We start from the raw sequence: 15,548 nt of genomic DNA, 5'->3' as shown, positions 1-15,548 counted from the left end.
TGTAAAAACATACCTTCCGACCGGCTATAAAACACAGATGTCGGTAAAGGGGATCATCGTTACCATGAATAACCCCTAGCTGATATAAAAGGCAATCCAAGTTGGGTAATAGAATGAGACCTGCGCCCAAATGCCAGGAAGCAAAATGGGGTCCTCAGCTTGCTAGGCAGTTGCTTAGGCAGGGTGCTATATGTGATCTGTCTAGAAAAGTTAGCAGTCTCCCGGTAGGCATATTATATGAAAACCGCCGGGAGTAAAAGAACACTGATTCCATCCCCCAGTGTCTGCCTCAAAAAAAGACCACAGTCCTATCACAATAATGAGCCCAATCTTTATCTTGGCCCATGACGTGAATAAATGCAATGTAGTGCTCACTTTCTTCTGAGTGGATGTGTCCGCAGAAAAAATAAAGCTAGCACTTACCTTGAATGCTGTGCAACAGCATGGCAGTCAAGCAGGTATTCAGAGGTCCTCTCCCTCCCATAGCCCTGTGGACAAAGATCAGCCTGAGTTTAAAGTGCTTAGGCTATCTGTATTAGGGCAGCAAATATGTATAGGAGGCGCAGTTAGAATTATGTCCCACCAGTTCCTATTGCTTTAAAGCGACCAATTGCTCTACCGTAGAGGCTGAAAAGGTCTAGGCTACACCATAGAACAAAGTAGCACTCACTGGCACTACTTTAAAAATAATAAACACTTGATTGAAGAATCTTTACTAACACCTCACTTTGCCATCTATCTTACTAACACAGGTAAAGAGAATGACTGGGTTGGGAGGAGCTATTTATACAGCTCTGCTGTGGTGCTCTTTGCCTCCTCCTGCTGACCAGGAGGCGATATCCCACAAGGATGAAATCCGTGGACTCATCGTATCTTGAAAAAGAAAACTAAATTTATGCTTACCTGATAAATTAATTTTCTTTCCTGGCATGGAGAGTCCACAAATCCATTCTAATTACTAGTGGGAATTCAATTTCTGGCTACAAGAAGGCAAAGAACACCCCAGAAAAGCTTTAAGTATCCTCCCACAATCCCCAGTCATTCAGCCGAAGGAATATGGAAAGAGAAGAGGACACAAAGGGTATAGAGGAGCCTGAAGTTCAGAAAATGACAAAAGCCATCGTAAAATTTAAATAAGGGCATGTCGTGGTCTCTCCATGCCAGGAAAGAAAATAATTTATCAGGTAAGCATAAATTTTGTTTTCTTTCCAATGGAATGGAGAGTCCACAAATCCATTTTAAATTACTAGTGGGAACAATACCCAAGCTAGAGGACACAGAATGGAAGGGAGAACAAGACAGGCGGACCTAAACAAAAGGCACCACCGCAAGAAGAACCTTTCCCCCAAAGGAAGCCTCAGCAATTAAACTCATAAGCTGGGGCTAAGGATTTGACAATATAAGCGGCGGATACCTCCTTCCAATAAGTATAATGGAGTATACGCCGCTGTAAAGGGGAAACGAACAGGCATGTCCTGAAATTAACTCCTTACAATCAATCCTCTTGAAGGCTCAAAATACCTTTCCTTAAACTCTGAGTATAATTATAGCATGCGGCTAAGATCAGGGCCTAGAGGATAACTCACATGTTCTACCTTGTAGCCAGTCATGCTAAGAACCTAAGCTATGACAGCTTGTATTCCCAGGCGGATAACCTGCTTGCTGCTTCCTAATAAGAGATTCTAAACTGCTCTCTTTAAAAGACTGTATATATATCCTCAGGAGAGGGATATCAAGTGTCTTGTATATGATTGAAGCTCCTACATAAGAGCCTGCAAACACAGCATGCGGTGACCTCCATTCTGATGTTTTAAAACAGAGGTGCCGCCGTTGAAAAACTAAATATACCGGCATTAGGAAGCTAAAACTAAAACCTTTGTCAAATAAATGCCTCTAATGTAGTCTTCAACAGTACCTGACCCTACTGTGAGATTAAAGTAGAAAGGAGGTAAAAGTCCCCCACCCTAGCCTAAAGCTATCCCCTCACTTAGACCACAAGCCATCGAGGGATAAGGGGATCCAGGGACTTACAGGTCTCGCAGCTTTCTCAGCAGCCCCAGGTCTTGACAGAAATTTCCTTATCCTAACGACAGGGACCTTGGAGATTCAACTGCAGGGCAGGCACCGCATCTCAGGTTCAAATAACATCTGACAGGGACCTGGAGAGAAAGGAAAAGAGTAACCAACCCTGGTTTTGCATATAGGGGTAGCATAAATTGTTGCAAGGGACTACACCTTGCCATCTTCCAACTGCTAAAAGCCAGCGCTACTCTTACTAAAGAGGATTACATGGAAACAGCATAGCCCCAATCCTTGCTTGCAGGGAAACTACCTATAAAAGGATTAAATATCTTCAGACACCATCTTCGCACATCCTCCTGATGTACAAGGCAAATAATGAATGGGTATTGTGGGAAGTGGGAGGATACTTAAAGCTTTGCTGGGGTGTTCCTTGCCTCCTCCTGGTGGCCAGGAGTTGAATTCCCACTAGTAATCAGAATGGATTTGTGGCCTCTCCATGCCATTGGAAAGAAAAGATTTTACTGTGGCATCTCTACCTATACTGAAAGTTTCTGGTCTTACATCCAGGCTATTGATAAGCCTAAGTAAACACAGCCAGCAGAAGAAATTACACTCCCAGTGGGGTGCAGGATAGTTAAGTAAAAAAAGTTAATTTTCCATTGTCTTATCTAAGCATTGAGTGTTGGTTTTCCGACAAATATAAGTAAGCAAGTCTGTGAACACAAAGTGATAACATAATGAGATTGGATATTACCTGCAAGCTCAAACCATAATTCATATAACAAAGCTGAAAATGGAATTTCTCATACATTTTATACTCTGCAGCTGGTATAACAGGTCACTGAAAATACATTAAAGGGAAACAAGTTTACAGTATACTTTCCCTAAATCAGTTCTTTAGAATAATTGCCATGGTTCCTAAAACTTCTAAATTGGAATTCTAAATTTTTGTTTATCATACATATCTATATATACACCTTACCTGGCTCCAAAAAAAAGCATTTTAACAAAAAGATTTCACACTTACATATTTTCTTCCAGTAAACCTAACTAAAAATTCACAGGAGGAAAAACAAACAAACAAAAAAACTCACAGTGTCCACTATGGACCAGTCCAATGGATAAGCAAATAGTTCTGGTTTAGCTGTGGGTATTTTTTCAATTAGACTCTTTATATGTTTGCGTTTCTCTTCAGTGTTAACATTGTTTTTGGCTGAAGTTTTGTCATCATCCCCATAATCCAGGGGCACCAGTTTTCTTTTCCGGGGTACTTCATCGCTGTCTTCATCATCAAACTTGTTAAAAACACTGTCCACAGCCGGCAGTTTCTTCCTCTTAGCAGCATTTGTTTGACTGGGACTATTAGATGTACCTTGAAGAATATTTAAAAATATATTTAAAATCTTATAACCAAAGTTAAAACTTTCTAAAAAAAACAAAACACACAAAGGCAAAACCATAGGTTTGCCATAAAAAAAAGAACATTTATATTTAGCAACATGCAAAAGGGAAACTATTATTGAGAGTCTGCATCAAACATAATGCAAATGTAATCTGAACATTTATTACATTTTCTATATTTTTTTAGCAGCAAGTTGTTTTTGTTGATTAGGATATATAATTTTAGCAACTTTCCTTAATCTTTAGCAAATGCCTTAAAGGAACAGTCAACATCAAAATTGTTATTGTTGAAAAAGATAGATAATGCCTTTACTACCTATTCCCCAGCTTAATATACTTTATAAAATTAAACCTCAATTTCTGTCACTATAGACAGCCTCTTATCACATGCTTTATTTGCTTTTCACAAAATGAGACTGCTGGTTCATGTGGGCCATATATATAACATTGTGCTCATACCTGTGAAGTTGTGCATAACAGTATTAATTGGCTAAAATCAAGTCAATAGATAATAAATAAAAAGTCATGAAATCGGGGGCTGTCAAAAGAGGATAAGATAAAAGGTAATCACAGAAGTAAAATGTATATTATTATAATCATATTGGCTGTGCAAAACTGGGAAATGGGTAATAATGGAATTTATGCTTACCTGATACATTTCTTTCCGGGCATGGAGAGACCACAACTTCATTCCAATTACTAGTGGAATATTCAACTCCTGGCCAGCAGAAGGTGGCAAAGAGCACCCCAGCAAAACTGTTAAGTGTAACTTCCCTTACCCATAATCCCCAGTCATTCAGCCGAAGGAAAACGGAAAAAGAAGAAACACAAGGGTGAAAAGGTGCCTGGGGTTTACTAAAAAAAAACTGCCGAATTATATTAAAAAGATGGCGGGGTCGTGGACTCTCCATGCCCGGAAAGAAAGAAATTCATCAGGTAAGCATACATTTTGTTTTCTCTTCTATGGCATGGAAGTCCACAACTTTATTCCAATTAATAGTGGGAACCAATACCCAAGCTAGAGGACAAAGAATGAAAAGGTAGGGAGAACAAAGAAGACCACCTAAACAGAAGGCACCACCACTTGAAGAACCTTTCTCCCAAGAGGCCTTAGCCGAGGCAAAAATATAAAATTTGTAGAATTTGGAAAAAGTGTGCAGAGAGGACCATGTTGCCACCTTGCAAATCTGTTCCACATTAGCTTCATTTTTGAAAGGATGAGGAGACAGCCCTAGTGGAATTAGCCGTTATTCTCTCAGGAGGCTGCTGTCCAGCTGTCTCATAAGCTAAAACAAATAATACTTCTTAACCAGAGGGAAAGGGTAGTAGAAGTGGCATTCTGACCTTTACGCTTGCCAGAGAAAACCACAAAGAGGGCAGAACATTGACGAAAATCTTTAGTTGCTTTGAGGTAAAATTTTAGAGCACGCACAAGATCCAGGTTATGCAGCAAACGTTTCTTCTGAGACAAAGGATTAAGACAAAAAGAAGGAACAACAATTTCCTGATTTCCTTCGACCCGACACAACCTTCGGGAGAAAACCCAACTTAGTACGAAGGACCGCCTTAACTGCATGAAAAATAAGGTACGGGGAATCACACTGCAGAACCGAAAGCTCCGACACACTGCGAGCAGAAGAAATAGCAAGAAGAAACAAAACCTTCCTAGATAATTTAATATAAACAGAATGTATCGGCTCAAACGGAGCCTGAACAAAAGCTTGAACATCTGGCAAATCAGCCAGGTGTTTGTGCTAAAGAATAGACAATGCAGATATCGGACCCTTCAGAGTACTGACTGACAAACCTTTCTCCAGACCATCCTGAAGAAAAGATAAAAATACAGGGAATCCTCACCTGGCTCCAGGAGAAACCCTTAGATTTGCACCAATAAAGGTATTTACACCATACATTATGTTAAATCCTGCAAGTATCATGTTTACGAGCCTAAAAGAATGGTATCAACGACCGCCTCCGAAAAAAGGAAATTTATGCTTACAGGATAAATTTATTTCTTTTAAGATATGACGAGTCCACGGATTTTATCCTTACTTATGGGATTACGCCTCCTGGTCAGCAGGAAGTGGCAAGTTTATCAGGTAAGCATAAATTTCCTTTTCTTTTACAAGATATGACGAGTCCACGGATTTCATCCTTACTTATGGGATACAATACCAAAGCTATAGGACACGGATGAAAGGGAGGGACAAGACAGGGAACCTAAAACGGAAGGAACCACTGCTTGAAGAACCTTTCCCCCAAAAACAGCCTCAGATCAAGCAAAAGTATCAAATTTGTAAAATTTGGAAAAAGTGTGAAGAGACGACCAAGTTGCAGCCTTGCAAATCTGTTCAACAGAAGCATTGTTTTTAAATGCCCATGAAGAAGCCACAGCCCTAGTGGAATGAGCCGTAATTCTTTCAGGAGGCTGCTGTCCAGCAGTCTCATATGCCAGACGGATGATACTCTTCAGACAAAAAGAAAGAGGTAGCCGTAGCTTTCTGGCCCCAACGCTTTCCAGAAAAAACAAATACATAGAGGATGATTGACGAAATTCTTTAGTCGCCTGCAAGTAAAACTTCAGGGAACGGACAGCGTCCAAGTTATGCAAGAAACGCTCCTTCTTAGAAAAAGTTTTTTCAGAATGGAAAATAAGATGAGAGTCACATTGTAACGCTGAAAGCTCAGAAACTCTACGAGCAGAAGAAATAGCAACCAAAAATAAAACCTTCCAAGATAACAACTTAATATCTATGGAATGCATGGGTTCAAACGGAACCCCTTGAAGAACGATAAGAACTAAATTCAAACTCCAGGGTGGAGCAATTGGGCTAAACACAGGCTTGATTCTAGTCAGAGCCTGACAAAAAGACTGAACGTCTGGAACATCTGCCAAACGCTTGTGTAGTAAAAATCGACAAAGCAGAAATTTGTCCCTTTAAGGAACTTGCTGACAACCCTTTCTCCAATCCTTCTTGGAGAAAAGATAAAATCCTGGGAATCCTAACCCTATTCCATGAGTAACCCTTGGATTCGCACCAATAAAGATAATTACGCCATATCTTATGGTAGATCTTTCTAGTGACAGGCTTACGTGCCTGAATCAAAGTATCAATGACTGAATCAGAGAACCCCCGCTTAGATAAAATCAATCGTTCAATCTCCAAGTAGTCAGCTGCAGAGAAATTAAATTCGGATGATGGAAGGGTCCCTGAATGAGAAGGTCCTGCCTCAATGGAAGCTTCCACGGCGGCAGAGAGGACATGTCCACCAGATCGGCATACCAAGTCCTGTGAGGCCACGCAGGCGCGATTAGAATTACCGAAGCCCTCTCCTGTTTGATCCGTGCACTCACCCGGGGAAGGAGAGCAAACGGTGGAAACACATAAGCTAGGTTGAACAACCAAGGCACTGCCAAGGTATCTATCAGTTCGGCCTGAGGATCCCTTGACCTGGATCCGTATCTTGGGAGCTTGGCATTCTGACGAGACGCCATCAGATCCAATTCCAGTCTGCCCCATCTGAGAATCAGGGTGGCAAAGACCTCCCGATGGAGTTCCCACTCCCCGGATGAAATGTCGGTCTGCTTAAAAAGTCCGCTTCCCAGTTGTCCACTCCTGGGATGTAGATTGCTGACAGATAAGAGTGAGCTTACGCCCACCGAATTATCTTGGATACTTCTGTCATCGCTAAGGAAATCCTCGTTCCTCCCTGATGATTGATGTAAGCTACAGTCGTGATGTTGTCCGACTGAAATCAGAGCCAACCGAGGCCAAGCCTGAAGAGCATTGAATATTGCTCTCAATTCCAGAATATTGATTGGAAGTAGAGACTCCGACCGAGTCAACACCCCCTGAGCCTTCAGGGAATTCCAGACCGCACCCTAGCCTAGCAGACTGGCATCCGTTGTCATTATCACCCAAGAGGGTCTGCGGAAGCACGTCCCTCGAAACAGATGATCCGGCGACAACCACCAAAGAAGAGAGAGAGTCTCTCGTCTCCTGATCCAGACTTATCTGAGAAGACAAATTTGCATAATCTCCATTCCACTGTCCAAGCATGCACAGTTGTAGCTGTCTGAGATGAAATCGAGCAAACGGAATGACGTCCATTGCCGCCACCATCAATTCAATCACCTCCATGCACTGAGCCACTGATGGTCGAGGATTGGACTGAAGGGCTCGGCATGTATTCAGAATCTTTGACTTTCTGACCTCTGTCAGGAAAATTTTCATGGATATAGAATCTATTAGAGTTCCCAAGAAAGGAACCCTTGTCTGCGAAATTAGTGAACTCTTTTCTAGATTCACCTTCTACCCGTGAGTCCTCAGAAAGGACAGAACCATATCTGTATGAGATTTTGCCAGATGGTAAGACGCCTGGATCAGAATATCATCCAGATAAGGGCAGAAGGGACCCTGGAACCTTCGTGAAGATCCTGGGTGCTGTGGCCAACCCGAAGGGAAGAGCCACAAACTGAAAATGTTTGTCCAGGAAGGCAAAGCGTAGGAACTGGTGATGATCCTTGTGGATAGGAATATGAAGATATGCATCTTTCAAGTCCACGGTAGTCATATATTGACCCTCCTGGATCAATGGTAGAATTGTTCGAAAAGTCTCCATCTAGAAGGATGGGACTCTGAGAAACTTGTTTAGACTTTTTAGACCTAAAATAGGTCGAAACGTGCCCTCTTTGTTGGGGACCACAAAAAGATTTGAGTAAAACCCCTGCCCCTGTTCCAGTATTGTAACGGGACGAATTACTCCCATAGTAGAGAGGTAACGCCTCTCTTTTTATATGGTCTACAGACAATCGTGAAAGAAGAAACCTCCCCCTTGGGAGAGAATTTTTAAATTCCAGTTGATACCCTTGGGACACGATTTCCTGTGTCCAGGGGACTGTGATCTCAACAGATGCGAGTCTTTCAGGTTGGGGAGCTGTTTGAGGATCTCTGACAGCACAAGGGGTTTGGAAATCTCAAAAGGCGAGATTACCAATAAATATTTTAGAACTCCGTGCAATTCTCAGGGCTCTTAAATTCTGGCCTCTGCTAAAAAGAGAACCGTTCATTTGTTTTCAGACAGACAATATCACAACTGTGGCTTATGTCAATCATCAGGGTGGGACTCACAGTCCCCAAGCTATGAAAGAAGTATCTCTGATACTTGCTTGGGCGGAATACAGCTAATGTCTAATCTCTGCAGTGCATATCCCAGGTGTAGACAATTGGGAGGCGGATTATCTCAGCCGCCAGACTTTACATCCAGGGGAGTGGTCTCTCCATCCAGATGTGTTTTCTCAGATTGTTCAGATGTGGGGTCTTCCAGAGATATATCTCATGGCCTCTCATCTGAACAAGAAACTTCCCAGATATCTATCCAGGTCCAGGGATGTTCAGGCGGAAGCAGTGGATGCGTTGACACTTCCTTGGTGTTATCATCCTGCTTACATCTTCCCGCCTCTAGCTCTCCTTTCAAGAGTGATCTCCAAAATCATCATGGAACAGTCTTTTGTGTTGCTGGTGGCTCCAGCATGGCCACACAGGTTTTGGTATGCGGATCTGGTCCAGTTGCCCGCCTTGGCCACTTCCGTTACGGCCGGACCTACTATCTCAAGGTCCGTTTTTCCATCAGGATCCATGAAATGTAAGTCTTCCAAACTCTATAATAAATCTTTCTAGAAACAGATTTACGAGCTTGTAACATAGTATTAATCACCGAGTCAGAGAAACCTCTATGACTTAGAACTAAGCGTTCAATTTCCATACCTTCAAATTTAATGATTTGAGATCCTGATGGAAAAACGGACCTTGAGATAGTAGGTCCGGCCGTAACGGAAGTGGCCAAGGCGGGCAACTGGACCAGATCCGCATACCAAAACCTGTGTGGCCATGCTGGAGCAACCAGCAACACAAAAGACTGTTCCATGATGATTTTGGAGATCACTCTTGAAAGGAGAGCTAGAGGCGGGAAGATGTAAGCAGGATGATAACACCAAGGAAGTGTCAACGCATCCACTGCTTCCGCCTGAACATCTATGGACCTGGATAGATATCTGGGAAGTTTCTTGTTCAGATGAGAGGCCATGAGATATATCTCTGGAAGACCCCACATCTGAACAATCTGAGAAAACATCTGGATAGAGAGACCACTCCCCTGGATGTAAAGTCTGGCGGCTGAGATAATCCACCTCCCAATTGTCTACACCTGGGATATGCACCGCAAAGATTAGACATTAGCTGTATTCCGCCCAAGCAAGTATCAGAGATACTTCTTTCATAGCTTGGGGACTGTGAGTCCCACCCTGATGATTGACATAAGCCACAGTTGTGATATTGTCTGTCTGAAAACAAATGAACGGTTCTCTCTTTAGCAGAGGCCAGAACTGAAAAGCCCTGAGAATTGCACGGAGTTCTAAAATATTTATTGGTAATCTTGCCTCTTGAGATTTCCAAACCCCTTGTGCTGTCAGAGATCCTCAAACAGCTCCCCAACCTGAAAGACTCGCATCTGTTGAGATCACAGTCTAGGTTGGCCGAACAAAAGAAGCCCCTTGAACCAAACAATGGTGATCTATCCACCATGTCAGAGTGTCGTACATTGGGATTCAAGGATATTAATTGTGATATCTTTGTATAATCCCTGCACCATTGATTCAGCATACAAAGCTGTAGAGGTCTCATGTGAAAACGAGCAAAGGGGATCGCGTTCGATGCTGCAGTCATGAGACCTAAAACTTCCATGCACATAGCCACTGAAGGGAATGACAGACTGAAGGTGCCGGCATGCTGCGACCAATTTTAAACATGTCTTGTCTGTTAGAGACAGAGTCATGGACACTGAATCTATCTGGAAGCCTAAAAAGGTGACCCTTGTCTGAGGAATCAAGAAACTTTTTGGTAAATTGATCCTCCAACCATGTTTCCGAAGAAACAACACTAGTTGATTCGTATGAGATTCTGCAGTACGTAAAGACTGAGCTAGTACCAAGATATCGTCCAAATAAGGAACCAACGCAATACCCTATTCTCCGATTAGATAGTAGGGCACCCAGAACCTTTGAAAAAATTCTTGGAGGCCAAATGGAAGAGCAACAAATTGGTAATGCTTGTCTAGAAAAGAGAATCTCAGAAACTGATAGTGTTCTGGATGAATCGGAATATGAAGGTATGCATCCTGCAAGTCTATTGTGGACATATAATGTCCTCGCTGAACAAAAGGCAGAACAGTCCTTATATAGTCACCATCTTGAAAGTTGGTACTCTTACATAACAATTCAAAATTTTTAGATCCAGAACTAGTCTGAACAAATTTTCTTTCTTTGGTACAATGAATAGGTTTGAATAAAACCCCAAACCTTGTTGCTGAGGAGGAACTGGCATGATTACCCCTGAAGACTCCCTGAACACATTTCAGAAAAGCCTGAGCTTTTACTGGATTTACAGGGATGCGCGAGAGAAAAAAAATCTCACAGGTCTTACTCTGAATCCTATTCAATACCCTTGAGAGACAATGCTCTGTTTCCTATGATTTTGGACAGATTTTATCCAAAAATCCTTAAAAAACCTTAATCTGCCCCCTACCAGCTGAGCTGGAATGAGGGCCGCACCTTCATGCGGACTTAGGGGCTGACTTTGGTTTCCTAAATGGCTTGGATTTATTCCAATTTGAGGAAGGCTTCCAATTGGAGGCAGATTGCTTGGGGGGAGGATTGAGTTTTTGTTCCTTATTCTGACGAAAGGAACGAAAACGGTTAGAAGCCTTAGAATTACCCTTAGGTTTTTTATCCTGAGGCAAAAAAAAACAATTTATGCTTACCTGATAAATTTATTTCTCTTGTAGTGTATCCAGTCCACGGATCATCCATTACTTGTGGGATATTCTCCTTCCCAACAGGAAGTTGCAAGAGGATCACCCACAGCAGAGCTGCTATATAGCTCCTCCCCTCACTGCCATATCCAGTCATTCGACCGAAACAAGACGAGAAAGGAGAAACCATAGGGTGCAGTGGTGACTGTAGTTTAATTAAAATTTAGACCTGCCTTAAAAGGACAGGGCGGGCCGTGGACTGGATACACTTACAAGAGAAATAAATTTATCAGGTAAGCATAAATTATGTTTTCTCTTGTTAAGTGTATCCAGTCCACGGATCATCCATTACTTGTCGGATACCAATACCAAAGCTAAAGTACACAGATGATGGGAGGGACAAGGCAGGAACTTAAACGGAAGAAACCACTGCCTGTAGAACCTCTCCCAAAAACAGCCTCCGAAGAAGCAAAAGTGTCAAATTTGTAAAATTTTGAAAAGGTGTGAAGCGAAGACCAAGTCGCAGCCTTGCAAATCTGTTCAACAGAGGCCTCATTTTTAAAGGCACAGGTGGAAGCCACAGCTCTAGTAGAATGAGCTGTAATCCTTTTAGGGGGCTGCTGTCCAGCAGTCTCATAGGCTAAGCATATTATGCTCCGAAGCCAAAAGGAGAGAGAGGTTGCCGAAGCTTTTTGACCTCTCCTCTGTCCAGAGTAAACGACAAACAGGGCAGATGTTTGACGAAAATCTTTAGTAGCCTGTAAGTAAAACTTCAAGGCACGGACTACGTCCAGATTATGCAAAAGACGTTCCTTCTTTGAAGAAGGATTAGGACACAATGATGGAACAACAATCTCTTGATTGATATTCCTGTTAGAAACCACCTTAGGTAAAAACCCAGGTATGGTACGCAGAACTACCTTGTCTGAATGAAAAATCGGATAAGGAGAATCACAATGTAAGGCAGATAACTCAGAGACTCTTCGAGCCGAGGAAATAGCCATCAAAAACTGAACTTTCCAAGATAAAAGCTTAATATCAATGGAATGAAGGGGTTCAAACGGAACTCCCTGAGAATTTTAAGAACCAAGTTTAAGCTCCACGGGGGAGCAACAGTTTTAAACACAGGCTTAATCCTAACCAAAGCATGACAAAATGCCTGGACCTCTGGAACTTCTGCCAGACGCTTGAGCAAAAGAATAGACAGAACAGAGATCTGTCCTTTTAAAGAACTAGCTGATAAGCCTTTGTCCAAACCCTCTTGGAGAAAGGACAATATCCTAGGAATCCTAACCTTACTCCATGAGTAACTCTTGGATTCACACCAATAAAGATATTTACGCCATATCATGATAGATTTTCCTGGTGACAGGCTTCCGAGCCTGTATTAAGGTATCAATGACTGACTCGGAGAAGCCACGCCTTGATAGAATCAAGTGTTCAATCTCCATGCAGTCAGTCTCAGAGAAAGTAGATTTGGATGATTGAAAGGACCTTGTATTAGAAGGTCCTGCCTCAGAGGCAGAGTCCATGGTGGAAGAGATGACATGTCCACTAGGTCTGCATACCAGGTCCTGCGTGGCCACGCAGGCGCTATCAGAATCACTGATGCTCTCTCCTGTTTGATTTTGGCAATCAGTCAAGGGAGCAGAGGAAACGGTGGAAACACATAGGCCAGGTTGAAGAACCAAGGAGCTGCTAGAGCATCTATCAGCGTTGCTCCCGGGTCCCTGGACCTGGATCCGTAACAAGGAAGCTTGGCGTTCTGGTGAGACGCCATGAGATCCAGTTCTGGTTTGCCCCAACGATGGGCCAGTTGAGCAAACACCTCCGGATGGAGTTCCCACTCCCCCGGATGAAAAGACTGACGACTTAGAAAATCCGCCTCCCAGTTCTCTACGCCTGGGATGTGGATCACTGACAGGTGGCAAGAGTGAGACTCTGCCCAGCGAATTATCTTTGAGACTTCTAACATCGCTAGGGAACTCATGGTTCCCCCTTGATGGTTGATGTAAGCCACAGTCGTGATGTTGTCCGACTGAAATCTGATGAACCTCAGTGTTGCTAACTGAGGCCAAGCTAGAAGAGAATTGAATATTGCTCTTAACTCCAGAATATTTATTGGGAGCAGTTTCTCCTCCTGAGTCCACGATCCCTGATCCTTCAGGGAGTTCCAGACTGCGCCCCAACCTAGAAGGCTGGCATCTGTTGTCACAATCGTCCAATCTGGCCTGCGAAAGGTCATACCCTTGGACAGATGGACCCGAGAAAGCCACCAGAGAAGAGAATCTCTGGTCTCTTGATCCAGATTTAGTAGAGGGGACAAATCTGAGAAATCCCCATTCCACTGACTTAGCATGCATAATTGCAGCGGTCTGAGATGCAGGCGCGCAAATGGCACTATGTCCATTGCCGCTACCATTAAGCCGATTACTTCCATGCACTGAGCCACTGACGGGCGTGGAATGGAATGAAGGACACGGCAAGCATTTAGAAGTTTTGATAACCTGGACTCAGTCAGGTAAATTTTCATCTCTACAGAATCTATGGAAGGAGACTCTTGTGAGTGGTGATAGAGAACTCTTTTCCACGTTCACTTTTCACCCATGCGACCTCAGAAATGCCAGAACTATCTCTGTATGAGACTTGGCAATTTGAAAGCTTGACGTCTGTATCAGGATGTCGTCTAGATACGGAGCCACCGCTATGCCTCGCGGTCTTAGAACCGCCAGAAGTGAGCCCAGAACCTTTGTAAAAATTCTCGGGGCAGTGGCCAACCCGAAGGGAAGAGCTACAAATTGGTAATGCCTGTCTAGAAAGGCAAACATTAGGAACCGATGATGATCTTTGTGAATCGGTATGTGAAGGTAGGCATCCTTTAAGTCCACTGTGGTCATGTACTGACCCTCTTGGATCATGGGTAGGATGGTCCGAATAGTTTCCATTTTGAATGATGGAACTCTGAGGAATTTGTTTAAGATCTTTAGATCCAAGATTGGTCTGAAGGTTCCCTCTTTCTTGGGAACCACAAACAGATTTGAATAAAATACCTGTCCTTGTTCCGTCCGTGGAACTGGATGGATCACTCCCATTACTAGGAGGTCTTGCACACAGCTTAGGAATGCCTCTTTCTTTATCTGGTTTGATGATAACCTTGAAAGATGAAATCTCCCTTGTGGAGGAGAAGCTTTGAAGTCCAGAAGATATCCCTGAGATATGATCTCCAACGCCCAGGGATCCTGAACATCTCTTGCCCACGCCTGGGCGAAGAGAGAAAGTCTGCCCCCCACTAGATCCGTTTCCGGATAGGGGGCCGTTCCTTCATGCTGTCTTGGGGACAGCAGCAGGCTTCCTGGCCTGCTTGCCCTTGTTCCAGGACTGGTTAGGTTTCCAGGCCTGTCTGGAATGAGCAACAGTTCCCTCTTGTTTTGAAGCGGAGGAAGTTGATGCTGCTCCTGCCTTGAAATTTCGAAAGGCACGAAAATTAGACAGTTTGGCTTTTGATTTGGCCCTGTCCTGAGGAAGGGTATGACTCTTGCCTCCAGTAATGTCAGCAATAATTTCCTACAAGCCAGGCCCGAATAAGGTCTGCCCCTTGAAAGGAATGTTGAGTAATTTAGACTTTGAAGTCACGTCAGCTGACCAGGATTTAAGCCATAGAGCCCTACGCGCCTGGATGGCGAATCCGGAATCCGTTAGTTTAGTCAAATGAACAATGGCATCAGAAACAAATGAGTTAGCTAGCTTAAGCGTTCTAAGCTTGCCAATAATTTCATTCAATGGAGCTGTCTGGATGGCCTCTTCCAGGGCCTCAAACCAGAATGCCGCCGCAGCAGTGACAGGCGCAATGCATGCAAGGGGCTGTAAAATAAAACCTTGTTGAATAAACATTTTCTTAAGGTAACCCTCCAATTTTTTATCCACTGGATCTGAAAAAGTACAACTGTCCTCAACCGGGATAGCGGTACGCTTTGCTAAAGTAGAAACTGCTCCCTCCACCTTAGGGACCATCTGCCATAAGTCCCGTGTAGTGGCGTCTATTGGAAACATTTTTCTAAATATAGGAGGTGGGGAAAAGGGCACACCGGGTCTATCCCACTCCTTGCTAATAATTTCTGTAAGCCTTTTAGGTATAGGAAAAACGTCAGTACACACCGGCACCGCATAGTATCTATCCAGCCTACACAATTTCTCTGGAATTGCAACTGTGTTACAGTCATTCAGAGCAGCTAATACCTCCCCAAGCAATACACAGAGGTTCTCAAGCTTAAATTTAAAACTAGAAATCTCTGAATCAGGTTTCCCCGAGTCAGAGA

At 43.3% G+C, this 15,548-nt stretch overlaps 1 protein-coding gene across 5 annotated transcripts in view; it reads right to left on the bottom strand.

The window, feature by feature from the left end:
• Positions 1 to 15,548, bottom strand: part of RBM25 (RNA binding motif protein 25) — a 183,911-nt gene that overhangs the window by 16,418 nt on the left and 151,945 nt on the right. For all 5 annotated transcript variants that reach the window (XM_053697780.1, XM_053697778.1, XM_053697776.1 and 2 more), the window contains one exon: positions 3,117 to 3,394. In XM_053697780.1, coding sequence (XP_053553755.1) covers positions 3,117 to 3,394 — 278 coding nt within the window. The remainder of the gene's footprint in view (positions 1 to 3,116; positions 3,395 to 15,548) is intronic.

Source organism: Bombina bombina, chromosome 1, assembly GCF_027579735.1.
Source record: "Bombina bombina isolate aBomBom1 chromosome 1, aBomBom1.pri, whole genome shotgun sequence".
Lineage (NCBI taxonomy): Eukaryota > Metazoa > Chordata > Amphibia > Anura > Bombinatoridae > Bombina > Bombina bombina.
This window is presented reverse-complemented; position numbering and strand designations above follow the sequence as displayed.